Here is a 15,239-nt window from a genome sequence, read left to right as displayed (position 1 = left end):
TTGTGATTGCCCTCGTGTCCTGCAGAGACACAATGAGGTAAGAACTGAGCGTGCAGGGGAAGCCTGGGGGAAATACAGAATGAGAAAATCAGAGAAGGAACAGTGAAAACACCACCTGTGGGGGAAGCAAAGTGGAGAAGGAAAGGAGCTTGGGTATGGAAATTCATGTCTCTCTGATGGATTTCAGTCTTCAATTTTAGCAATGGAAATTTATCTGCGCAGGGGCCAGGGGTACATGGAGGGCAGGTGTTTAAGGTTTCTTTACTGGTGAGCCTCCTGGTTATGGCTAGGCAAGGAAATGAAGGGTGAAAGCAGGGAAGCTGTTTACCAGAGCACTCCAGAGCTGTCAGTCTCATTCCTGCCCTTTTCTCACTAAATGCTGCAGCTCAGACTCTCCTGAGGACTGTGTGCTTACCCTCTCCTGCACAGAAAAGGGCAGCCATCCTCTCCCTGTAACTACAGAATTTCAATCAGTGTTTTAACAAAACACAGTTCTTAATCCAGGTCATCTCAGCCCAAAGCAAACACAGGGCTGTGAAATCTCCTGCTCTGTGTCTCCAGAACCTGCACACGAGGGAGATCCTAGAAAGCTCCTCTGACTTCACAGCCATAGACCATGCAGTCCTTGTTAACACAGGGCTCTTTAATTAATCTGGTTCCAAGCAGGATCCCACCTGGAACACTTAATTAGTGGGAACACCTCACCACCCTAACCCTAACCCTAACCCCTTTGCTCATGGGGAGGAGGACATGCCCTCAGAGTGGGGTCTCCTGTGAGAAGGATGCAAAGACCTCCTGTGACTGCAATCTCAGCCCAGCAGCTCTGAGATAAGCTCTGCTCAGGGATCTCTGTCCACACAAGGACAGGGCCACTGTCCCCACCTCTGCAGGTAATTTCAGGGCACACAGGTGAGGTGTCCACACCCCACACATTTCACTTGGGTTATTCAGAGCAAAACCCCATAGGTCAGTAAAATCTCAGCAGGACTGCTGGCTGTGGTGTGTGACTGCTGGGAGCAGCAGGACAGACATCTGTCTGTCCAAAGACAGCTCAGGAGAGGGCCCAGTGTGTGCCTGGTGGGGCCAAACAGCATTCCCTGGCATTGCCTGTGCAGCTGGAGGCTCTCCAAGCTGTCAGTGCCTGTGCACAGCTCTGCATCCCAGCTGGAGGTGTTCCTGCTGGAGAGCTGGGGTAAGGACTGGGGACCTCAGCACCCTGACCTGCTGCCAGCCCTGTGAAGAGCGGCTGAGGTGGCCCCAGGACCAGGGGTGGGAGCCAGCCTTGCTCTGCCCACCAAGGAGAGGGTCCTCAGGCACACACTTGTCTGCTCACATGGAGCACGTGTGTTTCTCTGCCAGGAGCTGCCTCTTATCCCAGCATGGAGAATCCCAAGTACTTAAAGGGGAACAGGATTGATTTATCATTGCTCCTTGGGCTCCAGCCAAAAATGAGGCAAGACCAGACAACACAAGAGTCTGAGGTGAGGAGCAGAGGGGGTGTGAAGCTCTTGATCACCGGGAGTTCCTGCCTTGGGTGGGAGCGTCTGCTCTGCATGGGAGGGGCAGCCCTGCTCTTCCAGGAGAACAGACCCGAGGTGTGGCCAAACCCACCCCCCTTTTGCCTGCTGCGGTGTGCCCAGTCACCTGGGAATGCAGAGTGTGGATGGGTACAACCCCAGGGCCAGGAGCCACTCAAAGGTAAGGCCTGGCATGCATTGAATTCCCATCCCAAAGGTGTGCAGGAAGCTGCTCTCCCAATGGACACTTCCAGCTCTCTCCTCCTGCAGTGACAGTGGCCTCAGCCAAGCCACAGGCACAGGAGAGCTCAGCTCACCCAGAGGGGCCACAGCACCCTGCCCAAACCCCTCACCCATGGTCTGGTGCAGGCAGGGACTCTGGGATCATCACCCCTGGCAGACTGTGGTGAGATGGGGCACTGGGAACACCTGGGCTGCACCATGAAGAGCCCCTGTGACAGCAGCTCCAGGCACACACACCCTGCTCAGAAAAGGCTTCTTTGGAAACCGGGGATGCTGAGCACCTCCACCTCTGCCACGGCTTTGTGTTTGGTGGTGGATGAGTGGTTCTTGTGGGCCCTGACTGCAGAGGCTGTGCTGTCCATAGCTGTGGTGTGACAGAGGCAGCCAGGGCTGCAGACACAGCGCTGCATGGGGATCCTCACAGGCAGCATGAGCTGCAGCACTGCAAGCACTCAGGGAGCCTGCCAGAGTTTGGACAAATATCACAGCTTTAATTAGAACAGAAAACAGCCTTGATGCTAATCATTATTTTAAACATACCAGTAGAAGGGCATGAATAGGCTTAACGAGCTCTGTAATTACCAAGGTTAAACAGCAGCTGCTCCTCAGGGAAGCTTTGGGAATGGGAGTTCCTTGGGCATCACTGAGGGGTCTCTGCTCTCCCTGACCATGCAGTAAACCACACCTGAGACTTGGCCACTCTGGAGAACATGAAACCCATGGAAAAACTAAAGCTGATGCTCTGGTGGGGGCAGGCACAGAACCACAGCCACCCCCACCCAGCACCACCACTGCATCGACCCCTGCCCCTTCCCACTCTGGGGCTGGGCTGATGCCCTCGGCTGCTGCAGCATCTCTGAGCAGCCCTGCCTGCCCTGCCAGACAGGGCCAGCCCCCTGCCAGCCCCCCCTGGCCCCTCAGCATCAGCCCCCAGCAGCAGGTGGGCAGGGGGCCCCCAGCCATGCTGAGAGAAATCAAAACTCACCAAGCGTCACCGTGTCTGGCTCCAAAATTTATTGAACTACAAACACACATCACTCAAGAGCACCAGGTCTGGAGGAATGTGAGGGACCAACTCCCTTCCACTAACAGGGGGCAGGAGCTTCAGCTTCTGCCTGATTTGAATACAGACAAACACCCCAAACCCAACAGAAATAATGCTACAGCAGAATTACAACGGTAATGGCACAGAATTTACAAAAATATAAATAACCTATTCGTAACCTTAAAGAAAAATAACATCTACCATAAAAAACAACACATATTCCCTTGGGTAAACCATGGCTACAGAAATGTAGTGATTTGTTTTTTTGAAAAGCACCAGAGTCTGAAGAATTAAATAATCCAACATGGAGGGGGTATCTCCCCCCAACACTTGCAGACTCTTCCAAGAAGTGTGCCCAGATCAGTAACACCAAGTCTTCTTCAGTATTGCTATTTCTGTAAAAGCACATTGGAGGGAGAGCTCTCATGAGCCCCTTGTTCAGGAACAGCACCCGAGGGATGTTCACCAATTGTTCACCAGAATAAACACTTTAACAACAGTGAAGTATGTGCCTATTTTAAGTCTATGCTTAAGAGCTTCCCAGAACAGGGCTAGATTTAAACTTATCATACAAATTCCTCTGCAAATCAGACTTCCAGGCAGGACTGGTGTGGAAACCAATCACTTGTAAAAAAATAACCCCACTGCACTGGAGTGTTTCCACTGTTCAGTCCTAGCTCAAGTTTGCACAGATATCAGAGTTATTTGATTTCTTTCACCTCTCTGTGAGCCATGCCAGCTTGGCACAAATGGCTTCCTGAGGCTGTGACGTGAGATCCAGCACTACAGGAATTTCCCTACCTTACATTCTATGTGCTATGTTGAAAATACTATTAAAAAGCAAAAGTCAAGTATCAAGTCCATTGGTTCCCCAGCGAAGCAGTTCCCTGCTCAGGGATCACTGTTGTTCTGATGTCTGAGTCACAGCATCTCCCTGTTTTCTAGGCTCTCATGGTTCCCTGAGGGCTCTGGCTGGGCTCGAGGCAGCCTGGCCAGGTGGTCTTAGGGTGGGCTAAAGGCTACCTGTTGAACTTTTGGCCCTTGTAAACACAGCTGGTTTACAGCTGAAGGAAGGCGCCTGCCACGAGCACAGTGAGAGTGGGGAGCAGCCTTTGGCTGGGAGCTGGGGGAGCCTCCCTGCTGAAAAGCCATGTCCTGCAGGGCTCCTGTGCAGTGTCCAGCCCTGCTGGAGCACCAGCCAGTGAGACTTGCACTGACACCACAGGTGAGGCTCTGAGGGGGAACCCAGAACAGTTCAAACACACATAAAACCAGTCCCTGCCAGCCTGTGCTGAGGCAGCACACCCTGTGGCACAGCCAGGGCCTGAGGGGCAGCACCAGCAGGGCAGGAGCTGTGGCATGGCACACAGCCTGTGTGGCACGGCCCATACCCACACCCAGCACAGCCCCCTCGAGGCAGGGGTGAGTTTTGAGTACAAGTAATATTGCTCAGACATCCAACAACTGAAAAGTAAGTTTACCTTAAAAGCTATGAGGTTGATTTCTTTATAAAAAGTGAGAAAAACCCCTTAACAAATGAACTAAATCCTCACTTCATTTGCTTGGCCCAGAGCCCCACTCTGGCACACCAATGGAGCTGCCCAGCATGTGAAGAGATTTGCAGCATACACCTGTGACACATCCCCATGATCCAGAGTTTTAATTTACCAGCCCTTCCTGCCCATGTCCTGCTCCTGACAGGAGCAGGCTGGCTCTGCCATCCTGCCTGGCTGCCACTGCTCTGTGCACTCCAAGTGACCAAAACGCTGGTGACACAGAGCACACAGGACAAGCTGCCAGTCCAGTTCCAACTTCAAAGCCAGGGCCAGCAAACTGAGCTGCAGGGAGGCTCTTACTCAGAGGCAGTGGGTGAAGTTCTTTTCCTTCCCGCTGGAAGTGACTATGTCCACAGAGGGATTAAATATTTATTGGATTTTGTGAGGTGATTCAACCCAGCACTCTCCCTGCCACAGAAAAGCCTCCAACAGGAAATCCCTGGCCCCAGGCTGTGTGTGCTATAGCAACACTCCCTAACAGTCCAAGAGTGCAGCAAGAGTCTGACTAATCCTGGCCCCACATGGCTCAAAGTTCAACGCTGTAGGTCTTGGGGACCAAAGAGCAATAAAACGACCTTGACTGTGGAAGAAACAAGCAGTGAGGGAAAGTGCCAGGTCCAGCTCCAACTGCCCATGCCTTTGTTTATCTGAGCACATCCTGGGTGTGCTCAAGCCCCAACATCTTTAAACAGGGAAAGAAAACACCAGCAGCTATTGCTCCCTGGGGTGTGGGGGAGATCTGCCTTCCTAGAGGGGCATCTGCTTCTTTGAGGTACCGTGGTCAGATAAAGGAGAATTCTGTGGGGTCTGGGAGGGGGCAGCAGGCAGTGGGGTAACAGTGCCACTTGCTGGTGACCACCACACCACCAGCTCGTGCTGAGACCCCGGTGACAGGCAGGACAGCAGAGAGCAGCCCCAGCCGCGCAGTGAGGGACAAAGCAAGTGCCACCAGCTCAGCCCCAGCGATGCTGTCTGCCAGTCTCAGGACAGCCGGGGTGACACCACATCACAGAACACCCTGAGTTGGAAGGGACCACAAAGATCACAGAGTTTAACTCTGAAGTGAATGGCCCACAGAGGGATTGAGCCCTCAGCCCTGGTGTTACCAGCAGCAGCTCTGCTGGGAGCTGAGCCACAGCCACAGCCCCGCTGGCAGCTGTCCTGCCCGTGACCCCTCTGTGAGCCCGGCCACCCCCACACTGCTCTGCCCCGCTCAGGAACGTGTCCTGCAGCCCCCACTGCTGTCCAGGGCCACCAGCACAGCCCCATGGCCAGGGCACACCGGGAACAGCCCAGCTGCCTGCAGCCCCTAGGCTCAGGCACAGCGCAGGGTGACAGCAAGACCATGGCAAGTCATGACAAATCCCCCAGGATGAAATACCAAGCAGAAGGGTGCTCCCCCTTCCCAGTAGCAACTCCCAGGAATGAGAAATCAGGCCATTTTTAGGCAGGAAAATAAAAAGAAAAATGTTATTTTAAAAGAGGAGGAGCTTCTGGAGGAGCTCCTGCTGTGGCTGGCGCAGGAACATCACCGCTGCCTGTGACCACAGCCACAGCTTCAGCCTCAGCTGCCACCCACAGGGCAGTGTCCCTGCCCCTGACACCCTGTGCCACCACAGGCAGTTTGTGAAGCCTTGGAGGCAATGGGCAGTGAACAGCCACGGGGCTGGGGTGAGCCAGCACCTGCCCATGGCCAGCAGCCACAGCCCAACGAGGGCTTACATCAGCTCATCACGAGAGTCAGCCTGAAACTCGTGCCAGGATGCTACACTGCACCACCAACGGGCACGAGAGGAAGGTGCCAGCGTGGCACAGAGGGACAAAGGCTGGAGCCTGGCACATCAGCCATGGTCAGGTCCTCTGCCAAGGAAATCGCAGCACAGAGGAAGAGAAGCAACTGAAAAGTAAACTGAGAAAGTGGCAACTGGCACCCAGGAAAGCAGAGCACGGGCCAGAGGAGGGATGGGAAAGCTGGAATGGAAGGGAGGAGATGGCTGGGCTCATAGGAGGGCACTGCCCATGGACACCGAGCCCCATGGCTGAGGAACCCCATGGCAACAGTGGGGCAGAACAGGGCTCACTGCAGAGCCAGAGCACCACAGTATGGGCAGCACAGCAACCAACAGGGAAGGGTGTCACAGCTAGAGAAAAAACAGCCTCTGGAGGGGCCTGAGCAAGGAAAAGGCACAGCTGTGCTTCCTGAGCCCCTGTGCAGAGACGCCCCTTCATGTCCACTCCATAACGCAAAAACCATCTCTGTGTCCTCCTGCCACGCACCCCAGGGAGGTTCTGTGCCCGCAGGCCGGTGGGGCAGCAGTGCCTGGAGCTCCTCTGTCCCTGGGTGTGCCCTAGCGCTGGCGGTCGGGCGCGGGGCTCAGCGTGAAGTGGTCGCAGAGCAGGAGGAGGGCGTCGAAGCGCTGGAGCCGCTGCAGCGCCCGCGCCAGCAGCGGGACGGTGACCACAGCTCCTGCAGAGGTGAAGTGTGCCACCAGCTGCTCAAAGCCCGAGATCCGCCCCAGCAGCTGCGGCATCAGCCCCAGCTCCAGAGCCACGTGGCTGAAGTTCTTCACACCGCTCAAGGAAGGGTCCAACAGGAAGGCCAGAGACTGCACCAAGGAATGGGGCAGCTCTGCTATGGGGAGACCTGGGGATGGCAACACAGCAAAGGTGGGTTAGGACACATCCTAGGCAAACAGGAAAAGGGAAAAGAGAACAGCCTCCAGCCTCGGGCCCTGCTGAGCAGGTGAAAGGCCATCCTGCCAGGGCAGGGATCTCCTCCAACATCACTTTTAGAGCTCAGCAACATGGAGCTGGCTCAGTCCTGGCAAAGCTGGTGACTGGTGATAGCTGGGCCACCTGCCCACAGGCCACTCAAGGCAGCATCACAGAAAATATACCCTGTGGACCAAAAGCCACAAGTCAGGTGAGTCCCTGGTGGGCTTCTGGAGGAGCTCCCTTCCAAGAACCTGCCTCTGATATGCCCGTACTTGGAGCACAAAGGTGAGACTGAAGGTCACTTACCACCAGCCGTGCTGCTGATCTGAGTCACCAGGCTCTGGGCATCATCCACCTGGCAAGACAAAGACCCCAAGGTTGGTGGCAGTCGGCTGAGAACAGCAAAGCCTGGCTCTGCTCCCAGGGCTCACACAGGGGCTCAGGGAATGGTGCTTCTTCTCCAGCCTTGCCACCCCATATTAACACAACTCAGCCCATATTCCTACCCCTATGTCGAGCCCAGCCTCTGTGCCTGAGCCTTGGGCAACTGGCAGCAGTTCTGAGGAGTGGTAAGGCAGGAGGAACTCACCGGCTGCTCCCCAGGTGGGATTTCAGCTGTGGGCAGGTGATGAGCCCTCTCCTGCACCCCAGCACTGCTCTCTGCTGGAATCCTCTCCACAGCCCGGCCGGCGGCGTCCTCCAGCTGCCCACCACCCACAAACTCCACCTGGCTGGAGAACTTCTGGAGGTCCAGCTCAGTGCACTCCACGGGTGCATGGGGCCACTTGTGCTGCATCTCGGAGGCGCAGGAGGAGAGGGGGACCAGGGCCTCCACCGTGCCCTGCCTGGGGGTGGGGGGCAGCAGGACCCCCTCCAGGCAGTCACCGTGGCCTGAGGCCCGGATCAGGGGCTGGCTTTCCAGGAGGCTCCTGCCCAGCTGGGCCTTGGAGGCAGTGCTGGCTGCAATGGCTGGGGGCAAGTCCATCTCTGGCTGGGGAGAGGGCAGCTGGAGACCCACGGCTTCCCCATCAGAAATGAACTTCACTGCTTCCACGGGGCCTGGAACCAGAAACCAGCACTCGTCAGTGAAGCTCAGCATCCAGCTCCATCCCTCCTGCCTCAGGGCATCTCATCCTGGGACCGTGTGAGCTGGAGCCTAGCAGCACCCTCCTTCCCCCAGGGAAAGAACGAGAGCAGGTACCTTCTGCCTGCCTGTAGCAAGGGCTCAAATTCTTCACACCCAGGCAGCAGGGTCCGGACATCTGCTCCTCACACAGGAACCTGCCAGGTGCTGCTGCAGTTGGGAACGTTGCTCGCTGGCCCGAGAAGTTCTGAGTCCTCAGGAAGACTTGGAGGGTAGAGGAGAAACAGCCTGAGCAAAGGCTTGGCTCGCTTCCCTAGCATGTCCTCAGCCCTGTGGTATGTCTGCCAGTGAGGAGCTGGGAGCCCAGCAGCTCCCTGGCATGCTGCTGGATGCCATCCTGCCCCAACCCTGGCCACCACACCTACAGCCCTCTTCATTCTGCAGAAAAGAGCCACCCAAGCAGAAAAATCTCAGAAGGGAGGATTGCCAGCTCTGACTGTGAAATGGCCTCCTCCTCCTCCCGATGGCCCTAAGAAGGAGGGAGGCTCCTCTGTGTCACTGAGCAGGTAAAGCACACACAGAGAGAGGCCCTGCAGGCATGAGAAGCAGGATGAGGTGTCTATTCTGTATGAGCTGAGGAACAGCTGGGTCACTGTGCTGTGAATTCAGCAATGCTCTGCACAGCAAGAAGGGGCCACGGGCACAGGTGAGTGGCACAGCAGGGAGGAGAGCACCAACTCACCTCTCTGGCACTGGCTTTTCCAGAATCGCTTGCAGTAGATGATGGAAAGTGCCAGCAGCACCAGGACAATGATGACCAGGGCACTGCTGGTCAGTGCAAGAAGGGCTGTGTCCTGTGGTGGTACAGTAGGGACAGCGACCTTCACCAGGTTTGTTCTGGAGCGACCTGCAAACATCATCATCAAACTCCGAGGCTTGGACCACCCCTTCCCTGCCCATCCCTCATCACATGCCATGGCCGTGCCTCCTCCAGCAGGGCTGTGGCTCCCCTGTGCCCAGGTCACCTGCCCTGACCCCAGCACGGTGGGACACCTACACTGTGGCTCGGAGGACGGCGTCTGCTTGGTGCAGGGAATGCACTCCCACTCCAGCTGCCCGCTGATCCGCGCCTTCCTGTAGAACCTGGAACACAGCACACAGGCTCAGCTCAGCCTGGCCCCCCGGGCTGCCACCACCCTGCCGTGCAGCCAGCTGTGCCACCCACCCCACAGCACAGGGGACAGCTATCCTGCACTCCTGCCTGGCTGGCAACGGGAGCAACAGGGCTCTCATCGCTGGCTGGAGCCACACCACACCTACTTGCTCATGTCTAGACATTTGTCAAGAAGCAACATCTGTCCAACAGCCCCCCCTGCCCGCCCCCACCATGTCTGCTGAACTGGATTTTAATGGTTAATGGCTCCCTGCAGGGCTGGACACAGCCCAGCTACAGCTCTGAGAAGAGACTCATACACTGGAGCTGGCCAGTGGTGCCTGCAGCACAGGCTGTCTGTGTGCAGCCATTTCATTTCAGTAACCCTTTAAACCCCCTCTTTGGGGACTACTAACCACAGTGGTCTACAACACTTCACCTTCCAGGGCTCAGCCACCCTGGTGTCTACAGAACAATGAGAGTTTGGAAGTTTTCTTTCACAGCTCGTTTACGTGAGCCTCGAGGTTTCCTTCTCTGGAGCTACAACAGGACCCTCCAGAGGGCTCTGACTTCCACGCCATTAGCAGCATCCTCACAGAGACACCACTGGGTCACTAGGCTCCTCTTAGGTGCCATGTGGGACCATGGGTGGCCCCCCGTGCCCAGCCCCTCCCTGCCTGCCCCAGGTGTGGCTGTGCTGGCCCTGCTCACCCCGGCAGGCACTCCCCGCAGACGGCATCGGCCGTGGCTGTGCAGTTGGACTTCTGCAGGCGGTTGATGAGGGCACAGGACAGGCAGGGCTTGCAGCCGTGGTGGCCCCAGCGGTCCTTGAACTTCCTGGGAGGGCAGGCCACGCACTGCGCGTCCCCGCCGCTGCCATCGCCGCAGTCCTGCAAGGGGCAGGGTGGGGACACGTGGTGAGGGGCTCCAAGCGGTACTGAGGGAAACAGCGTCCCTTCTTTGGGGGCAAAGGGCCGCCGTTCATGTGGGGTCCTCAGAACCCAGGTGAGAGCAGCCAGCGCCAGTGCAGCTCCCAGGTGACACTCAGGGACCCCATCTGCTCCCAGCTGGGGCCCACCGGTGTGCTCTGGGTGCTGGAAAGCACCAGCAGCACCACCAGGTGAACCCTGCTGCCTCCCACCAACCCAAGCCTCCCACCAACCCAAGCCCCCCACCACTGAGACCCCCTGGAGCAGTGTCCTGCTGGCACCCACCCAGGTGCAGCCCAGCCACGCAGTGTGACCTTGCTCGGGGCTACAGCCCAGAGGAAATTTAGATTTCCACCAGCAAAAAAGGAAATCAGGTTGTTCCCTGTGCTGCCTTAAATCCCTCATCACTCCTGCTTCCATTGTCTCACCCTTCTAACTGGGCAAGTGAAACAATCCACCACTCCATCCTACCAAGTCTCAGCTCTTCCCAACATGCTGGGACCTAAGATCACCCTTCTGAAGGGAGGCTGGCAGAGGATTAACCCAGCCGTGCCACCCATGATGATTTCTGCTCCTTACAGACAAGTCAATTTACCTTGGAAAGCTCCTGCCCGGGCATGCACTTCCTGCAGGGGACACATTTCTTCTGGTCATCCAGGTACTCACTCTCTTGGCAGGCCATTGTGCTGAAGAGGAGAGGGGAGCTTGGGGACGAGAGGAAGAGAAGGCAGAGGGATCAGAGCCAGCCCTAACACATTTGGGATGAGCAGTGTGCCCATCTCTGGGTAGACATCTCCACCTGGCCAGGACAGCAGCCAGCACTGCTGAGCACTGTGGGAGGGACTTGGGCAGGAGGTAACTCCTGGTTCCTTCCACATGGCTCCATCAGTCCCAGGCTGGTCCTGGGCTGCCCCATTCTGCTGTCATCTCACAGCCTCACAATGCAGCAAATGAAATTTCAGTCACAGCATTGAAGTGTGACCACTATCTGCTCAGGTCACCAGTGGATTCTGCCAGCCCCAGCCGTGGCTCTGGGTACCAGCGACAATCAGGAGAGAGCTTGGCCCCAGCAAAGGCTCAGCCAAGCCCCAGCTTCAGGATCCAGCAGCCCAGCTCTGGCCAACGAGGCTGCATTGGTGTGACAGCACCAAATGCTGGTGGCTGTGTCCCTGACAGAACAGGACACAGTGCCCCACACACACCCTGCACACACAACAGAAAGGGACACACACACATCCCAACAGAATGGAGAACACAGACACAGACAGACAGACACACAGACAGACAGACAGACAGACACCCCTGTGGCCCTGCTGCTGCCCCCCGGAGCTGTGCAGTCTCTCAGGCTCTTGCTCCATGCACGTTTCATCTCTGCATGGTGTCATTCACAGCAAACTCAGAGGAGCAGCACAACAAGCTCCCACCTCCCTCTGACACACCCTCCAGAGCCCTCCTGAGGTGCATTAATGGCTCAGCAGAAGATAACAACAGAACCAGCCCAGGACCAGCATCTCAATCAGAGCAAGCAATTCAGACTGAAGCTGCAAAACGGAGCAATTTATTTGGAGTTTTTGGGGCTGCCTGATTATTTCTGCAGATTCTAGAGGGGTTCTTCCCATGATGACAGACAGGGAATAAAATCCACTTTCACTAGACCAATCCCAACTTTGCTTTTCCTATTACCTCGTGCAGAAAATCAGGAGAGAAACTGTTCAACCTGCCTTGGGAGCAAGTTCTCCACACCCACCAGGAATAGTGAACACATTTTGGAGGACACCAGCCTGAACAGCCTAGAGAACCAGAGCTGTCCTCTGAGAGGGAAGCTTGGCCAGATGTCTGGCCCCTGCAAGGCTCTTGCAGCAGAGGGGGGGGATCATCTACAGGGCCCCCAGCACCTCCTGCCACAGCTCCTTCCCCTCCCACAGCAGCATTCCTCTGCAGGCTTTTTCTGCCTAATCCCACCACTCCCTTGCCGGTGCCTTTTGGAAGAGGACACTTGGCCTGGCTCCCCCGGCTCTGGAGGGCCGGGATTCATGGGAGATGAGGTCTGCCCAGACGAGCACAGAGCATGAGTCACCCTCCCTCACGCAGCTCCTGCTCACAGCACATGGGCTGATGCAGGATCAGCAGCCAAGTCCATGGGGACAGGCCAGCAGGGGCTGAAGGGACTCGGGAGGGGCATGGGCACAGCTTGTAACTAGCATAAAGGCTCCTGACACCACTGAATAAAAGAAGATTTGTCACCATCTCAGAAGGTGGTGATTCCACTGTCTCTGCCTCAAGCACGGGGTTGGGTGTCAGGGTTCAGCTACAGGTTGAATACAGGAGGGAAAATAAAAAGTGAGGAGCCAGGTCCCAGATGAATGACACACAGCTCCTCTGGGGGGCTGGCACACCGGGCAGGGGTCACACAACTGATCCAGGAGCCCAGCATGCCAGGGGCATGGAGTTTGGGTCAGGATTTTGCTCCTAATAACAGCACAAGATGAATGAAACAGAATTGCAGGCCACAGGAAAGGAACCCTGACACCAGAGTAGGGAGAGCAAGGGGCTGGTGCTGGTTTTTACCCCCTCTCCAAAGTGCTGTAATGCAAGGAAAAGAGCACTGGTGGAAAAAACCCCAACAAAACAAAAAACCCCAAACCAGCAGGGTTTTTGGTAAAACTATGCTGTGAACACAACTTTGCCACTTTTTCTCATATATTTACAGAATTTCCCAGCCTTTCAAAGGGCCTGCAGCTGAGAGAATGCCCTCAAAGCCCCCTCCCCACAAGAACCCAGTTTAGAGCAGTTGGCCAAATACAGAAAGTTACACAGGCCAAAGGAATCCTGTGTCAGAGCTGCTCCAAGCACAAGGACCTCTGCCAGGATGATGGAATCACTCAAGATGGAGCAGACAGCCAGACCCAACGTGCCAGCAGGATACTGGGCACAGGGCAGGTCTGCTGCTGCTCGAGTGTGACAATACAGGGAACCAACAGTGGTAGAGTATCAGGCATGAAATTCAGAGCTGGGGCACCTTTGTAATTCTTATTTCAACACCACCAGACCCAAGACATTTGATTTGTACATGGAGGACACATCTAAACCACCTGGTGCTGCTCTGGTATGGCAGCAACCTTGGATCACCTAATGCTTGACTGAAACAACTGGAAAAGCCAAGGAAAAGCCAAAACCAACAATTCCCACCACCTCTTCGGGAACCACATGGAGTCTCCCTGACACTTCCAGGGCTGCACATTTTATCTGCCACAGGGGAATATAAAGGTGACACAGTAACAATGAGTATTCATGGGGCACAGTATCAACGTACTTAGAGGTTGAGGGGAAAACGAACCTCCTGCCATCAGTCCCAGATGTATGAGTTATACTTGAAAACATCTCTAATTTGTTAGGGAACTCTTTTATTGCCTTAAAGAGACATCCTGCCTGAGCAGGAGAGCAGAATGGGCTCCCCACTGCATCAGCCTTTGAGATACCAAAGCCATGAGCTGCTGAATGAGTTTCACTGCATGAGATGAAATGGTTCCAGCAGAGCCACAGCATGAACTGCAGTTCATCCACCCTGTGACAGCACTACAGCTCAGCCATTGTCTTTTCTCTGTGAAAGTGTAATTTTCAAAAAAAAAAATAAAATTAGACTATATTGGAATCCAATCTATTTCTTTTGTGTGCAGCTACAGGATTCTGGGAGGAAAACAAGGGTGAGGAAAATAATAAGTGAAAAGGAACAAAATGAAAGCAATCAGTGAAACCTTCGCGCTGCTGATTCTCCCCATCTGCCCAGCAAGGACTGGGGCAGGGGGAGCTGGCAGGGGTGCAGGCAGGTCAGGAGGAGATGGGTGTGCGGGCTGCTTCCCCTCTCAGCCATGGACCCTGAGCCCTCCAGCCTTGGGGCTCTGCTTGCCTGGGACAGGAGGTGCCCAGACCCACCCTCAGGGGCTCAGACACCCACCCAGCAGTGGCTCTTCCACATCACCACGTGAGCCAGCACACACATTACAGGAGATCTCTACTCTGCTGCAGGACTGACTGGCACAGTCAGGCAGCACCATGCCTCAGGATGAGACACTTGTATACACTGGAACCTAAGAACAAAGAGCTGAAATCCTAAATAAGAGCTGCAAGTGAAAAGCAGGGGGGAAAAAAATGCTATCTGGAAAATATGAGTGCATGCCTCATGGCTGGCCACAGTCAGCTCCAGTCTCCTGCTCAGCCATTCCCCCACTCTGGTCCAGGCAGTGTCTCCTCATCTCCCTGTGCTACAAACAATGCTGCGAGAACCTCGACAACAGCGAGACTCCTCTGGGAAAAGGGCTTCTCACAGAAGGAAAAAAGGTGGAATCTGAGGCTTTCCACGTGGCTGGGAAATCAACAAGTTTCCCAAACTGGAGATTCCACACACACAACTGCCCACTAATTGTTTTATCCGGAGTGGCTGGGGACCTGTGTTTGCTTTAAGCGAAAGCACCGTGGCTGGGGTGGGGAGGAAGTGCTCCGGGCTGCTCTCACCCCTCTTCAGCGCACAGCAGGAGTCCCCAGGGCACAATGCCCACTTTCCAGTGATTTGCCAAGTTAGGGCTGCCCCACCTTGGAAACTCACACGCTGCCTTTCCAGGTATCTCAAGTAACACCTCCAAAGCTGCTATCAATTTGAATAAAACTTTGGTTTTCCATCTGTTTTTTTGCCCACATTTAATTCTTAGTAACTTTCACTATCTTCCGGCAATAATCAGAGAACAACTGTAGCCGTGAAAGCTCTCGGGGACCATGGAGTTCAACTGTTCCCCCAGCGCTAACCCACGTCCCCAAGTGCCACATCCTCGCGTCCATTAGATCTCCCCAAACGGTGACTTCCCCCCTCCCTGTGGCGGGGCATGAATTTTTTTGGGGGAAAAACTTGTTCCTAATACACAACCTAAACCTCCCGACCCCCGCATCTGGCAGCTGCTCCTTTCTGGAAAAACAGCCGAGGCGAGACGGGACGGGACGGCTGC

At 55.4% G+C, this 15,239-nt stretch overlaps 1 protein-coding gene across 1 annotated transcript; it reads right to left on the bottom strand.

Annotated features, from left to right (window-relative positions):
* Window positions 1-2,757: 2,757 nt before the first annotated feature.
* Window positions 2,758-10,942, bottom strand: EDA2R (ectodysplasin A2 receptor). Its single transcript, XM_005427845.2, has 8 exons — window positions 10,838-10,942; window positions 10,025-10,203; window positions 9,218-9,303; window positions 8,903-9,067; window positions 8,278-8,424; window positions 7,666-8,135; window positions 7,383-7,431; window positions 2,758-7,005 (listed from the first exon to the last, which is right to left on the bottom strand). Exons 1-8 carry the CDS (start codon window positions 10,922-10,924, stop codon window positions 6,710-6,712), a joined length of 1,479 nt encoding a protein of 492 aa, XP_005427902.1. The 5' UTR covers window positions 10,925-10,942; the 3' UTR covers window positions 2,758-6,709.
* Between the last annotated feature and the right edge of the window lie 4,297 nt (window positions 10,943-15,239).

Source organism: Geospiza fortis, unplaced genomic scaffold (assembly GCF_000277835.1).
Source record: "Geospiza fortis unplaced genomic scaffold, GeoFor_1.0 scaffold874, whole genome shotgun sequence".
Taxonomy (NCBI): domain Eukaryota; kingdom Metazoa; phylum Chordata; class Aves; order Passeriformes; family Thraupidae; genus Geospiza; species Geospiza fortis.
Note: the sequence above shows the minus strand (reverse complement) of the source record. Positions and strands in the feature narration are given on the sequence as shown.

What these genes read in the sequence shown, in the direction of transcription:
- EDA2R (XM_005427845.2), bottom strand. Translation starts at nt 10,924, where the DNA reads ATGGCCTGCCAAGAGAGTGAGTACCTGGATGACCAGAAGAAATGTGTC. An exon ending in TCCCACCTGGGGAGCAGCCG is followed by an intron (nt 7,432 to 7,665) that starts GTGAGTTCCTCC and finishes TTGTCTTGCCAG; the next exon opens with GTGGATGATGCCCAGAGCCT. An exon ending in GATCAGCAGCACGGCTGGTG is followed by an intron (nt 7,006 to 7,382) that starts GTAAGTGACCTT and finishes TGCCATCCCCAG; the next exon opens with GTCTCCCCATAGCAGAGCTG.